Source organism: Limulus polyphemus, unplaced genomic scaffold (genome assembly GCF_000517525.1).
Source record: "Limulus polyphemus unplaced genomic scaffold, Limulus_polyphemus-2.1.2 Scaffold11289, whole genome shotgun sequence".
Taxonomy (NCBI): Eukaryota; Metazoa; Arthropoda; class Merostomata; order Xiphosura; family Limulidae; genus Limulus; species Limulus polyphemus.
The window spans coordinates 11466-15538 of NW_013676899.1; the positions used below are offsets into that span (position 1 = coordinate 11466).

Sequence of the window (4073 nt, forward strand, 5' to 3'; positions counted from 1 at the left end):
TACCACATCTCTCTACCATATAAAATCATACCACATTTATTTACCATATAAAATCATACCACATTTATTTACCATATAAAATCATACCACATTTATTTACCATATAAAATCATACTGAATAGTGCTTGAGACTACATATCATAATTACACAAAGAATAGTTTTACTAGAATAAAAATTTCCAAAGTCCTCTACTACTGAACAAATTTCTAACACACACCTTCATCAAACTTCTGGTACAACTGATCGACGTGGGCTCTGTTTCCCGGCACTCTGTAAATACCTTCAGAATCCAGCCCCTCTTCCTCAATAAACCCAATACATTTTTCTACAAACAATGGAATTTTATTTTCCTCTGACTGAGCAAAGCTTTCCAGTCCTTGTACAACTTGGTTTGTGTTAGCTCCCTTTCCTTGAGCAGTTTTCTTCTTTTTCTTGTCTGTCAGCCGCTTCTGTTACATTCAAGAGAGAAGTGTGTAAGAAACTTTATTATTTGGAGTCGAGTGGGGATACATTTCTATATGAAACAGTTAACTTGTCACACTGAGTTAGGCTTAGTGTTAGGCTTAATACAAAACTCCATTAATTTGATATTGAACAAATGTTTTACGTCTCATTCTCATAGTAAATATTAGTGTTATTAAAATCTGATAATAACACTTAGTAACATTCACTTAACATCTTTCAAATAATAAGATATTCAAGTTGTTCCCTCATTTTTAAATGGTTATTTCTCTCCTATTTGACATAACGTAAGCCTAAAATATTAAAAATAGTTAGTACAAGAATCAGTTTGTGAAAATGTTTCCAAGTTTCTTTAAATGAGTACACTGTTGTACAAACAATATAAATCAGTTTTATACTCGCGCAACCATCAATAGACAAGTTTTATATTACACACACCTCTTCCTTCAGTCGACGTTTCTCTAACTTTTCATCCTCTCGTAGTTTCTTATCTTTCTTTCTAGATGTTTTCTCTCCATCTTTAATCATTCCAGATTTCTGTAAAATACAAGTTCTTAGAGAGAAAGCAAGGTTTATAATTACTGATGACATACTGATCAAACTATAAAACTACAGGAGAAACTGAATTAATAAAAAACAGGGAGGTTCTGGTCAAAAGCTGAGGGAAAAACATGATGCGACTTAACCTTACTTCAATACTTAATTTAAAGCATCAGACATGACGTGACTTAACCTTACTTCAATAACTTAATTTAAAGCATCAGACATGACGCGACTTAACCTTACTTCAATAACATAATTTAAAGCATCAGACATGATGCGACTTAACCTTACTTCAATAACATAATTTAAAGCAAACATGATGCGACTTAACCTTACTTCAATAACATAACTTAAAGCGAACATGATGCGACTTAACCTTACTTCAATAACTTAATTTAAAGTATCAGACATGATGCGACTTAACCCTACTTCAATAACTTAATTTAAAGCATGATAAAATCAACCTAATAGATAACCATTTGATATTTTACATATCTCAGTACAGTACTATGAACACACATTTTGATATACATGTAGTGTTCATAACACTCACAAGGCAAGCTTGTATAATTATAATAATTTATTCAATACTTATTATAACTTTACTTTTATCAACAGTTAGTGTTATTAAGTATGAGTATACAAGCAACATATGGTATTAAATTTCATGCATATGGTTGTCTGTATGTATGAACCACCAAAAGTTAATACATTCATGTAACTTACTTTTGTTACAAAAACATGGCCCAGCTACAAAGTTTTGGATTTTAAGTAAAACAAAATGCTAGTTACACTTACAACAAATTCTCCTTTTATTGTTATGAGCAGAAATGCCGAGAAAAAGTGGTACCATTTATTGAAAAAATAACAGTATAAGAATTCCAGTTTCTCGGTACAATATTTACAAATAACATCACCTACAATATTAGTGAAAGTTGTGTTCTTGTGAGGAGAGTAATTTTATTTAAAATTCTGTTCTGTTATAAAGAAATGGTTGTTGCTCATACCACACTTATTTTTCTGGTTGTCTGAAAGTGTGAAATTTTTTATGGATTTTTGTTTGCAGTGATATTCAATAGATGGTGGAGATTTGGTTACACACATACTAACATATATATGCTACATCAACTACAGTAAGATAATTATTATTTTTGAATAAAATACTACTACTATTACTGTCTTTAAAAAAATCACTACCATTATTATTGTAGTTAAGAAATTAACACATAAGACATTCACCCTCATCATAACTGCTGGATCTTTGGGCGATACCAACTCGTATCCAGAGTTTTCCTCTGGAGGAGGCATACAAAGGGAGCTTTCAATTTTGAGTTTTGCTGGAAAACAAAAACAAGAAACTCTTAGATATATTGCATATTTAATTATATGAAAAAAACTATTTTCTAATATTACTACTAGTACAAGACTCGAAAAAAATTAAAACTTTTAACAAACAAAAACAACATTTATATACTGTAATTCACACAGACCAAGAACATTCCACTCTACAGAAGATGGTTATAGATGATGATCACTAACTGTATGAAGAACTTTCAATACTTCTGCTGCAAACCACACTTAATGTAAAGGTGAATTTGTTCAAGTTGTTTGTAAATAATAATCACAGGATTTCTTCCTCTCAACAAGAGGCAGAGTAACGTTTTTGGGCAACGGGGCAAGGAACCAGAAATTCAAGTTAACGCTTCTTGTAAGCGTCACATCATGCATGTGTTGTATTTACCATACGATGGTAACTTATTTCAGTCAGTCACAGTTTCAGAGTGGCTACACCATCTTGCCAGCACATGCTAATTACCTCTTCTTTGTTATTTTGATTGTCAGATCAAATTAGGCAACATTTCTTCAGAGTCTGTTTGAAAATGGAGATCTTGTTTTCATCTACTGATCTGTAAATTGAAATCATCACACTTCAATGCATTCTACGTCCTACACAAGTTTCACCAAAACCGACTAACTCCTGCATTTTGTAGATCTGACCCTCACCACCCATAATTGGACTTAATTTTTCACATAGACAATGTTCATAAAACCTCATGCCTGGTTCAAGTAGCCACTCTTCACGAGTCTGTCAGAGCTAAATAAAGATATAAGATAATGCATGGGTGAACATGAGAAGGAAAAAGAGTCGGTATAATGTAGGTACTTTCACTGACACTTGCGAATGAAACTTAGTAGAGAAAAGACTTCAAATTTCTACCATGAAAGAAGCCCAATTTGGTTTGTACGTGATCTTCAATAAGAGGCTGAACACAACAGTTTTACAGAACATAAATCAATGATGAGTCAGGAATAGAAAAAATGCTGGTGCAGTATTATGGGTATACAGCCACATCAGAGGCTACATTCTGTTACAGAATGACATTAATCTCTATCTGAATGAGTTTTAATACATTTATTTAGTTTATTACATTTTGCTTACAATTAATGATTCGTATTACTCGTACGCTAGGAAAATCTATGAGGCTGACCACACAATAAACACCCAGTTTTATATATGGCACCCAGTCACCTACTATAATAATTGTTTTTAGTAAAATCTTGAATACATAAACAACAATGAACATTGTTTTACGTTTAGCACCCTCCTCTAGGTGGTGACACCTATAATACTTGTTTCTAATCAATTCTTTAAGGCCGATCCACGCATCCTTAAATTTCTAGGTTACATTTCTTTAGGAAGCATCGACTCCTAAATCTCCAAACCACTTTTTAATAGCAATTTTCAACTTCTGTCTCATCAACTTAAAACAGTGTGCTGCTATCATAAGATACACAGTTTACCATCTGTTCCCATCAACTTAAAACAGTGTGCTGCTATCATAAGATACACAGTTTACCATCTGTTCCCAACAACTTATAACAGTGTGCTGCTATCATAAGATACACAGTTTACCATCTGTTCCCACCAACTTAAAACAGTGTGCTGCTATCATAAGATACACAGTTTACCATCTGTTCCCATCAACTTATAACAGTGTGCTGCTATCATAAGATACAGTGTTTACCATCTGTTCCCATCAACTTAAAACAGTGTGCTGCTATCATA

General features: G+C 32.7%; 1 protein-coding gene across 1 annotated transcript in view; it reads right to left on the bottom strand.

Annotated features, from left to right (window-relative positions):
• The window catches only part of LOC106476704 (rho GTPase-activating protein 190-like), a 4894-nt gene extending 2522 nt beyond the window's left edge, over nucleotides 1-2372 (bottom strand). Inside the window, exons 1-3 of the mRNA XM_022380497.1 lie at nucleotides 2246-2372; nucleotides 902-1000; nucleotides 219-450 (exon numbers count right to left, since the gene is read on the bottom strand). Coding sequence (XP_022236205.1) covers nucleotides 219-450; nucleotides 902-1000; nucleotides 2246-2314 — 400 coding nt within the window. The 5' untranslated portion in view covers nucleotides 2315-2372. The remainder of the gene's footprint in view (nucleotides 1-218; nucleotides 451-901; nucleotides 1001-2245) is intronic.
• Between the last annotated feature and the right edge of the window lie 1701 nt (nucleotides 2373-4073).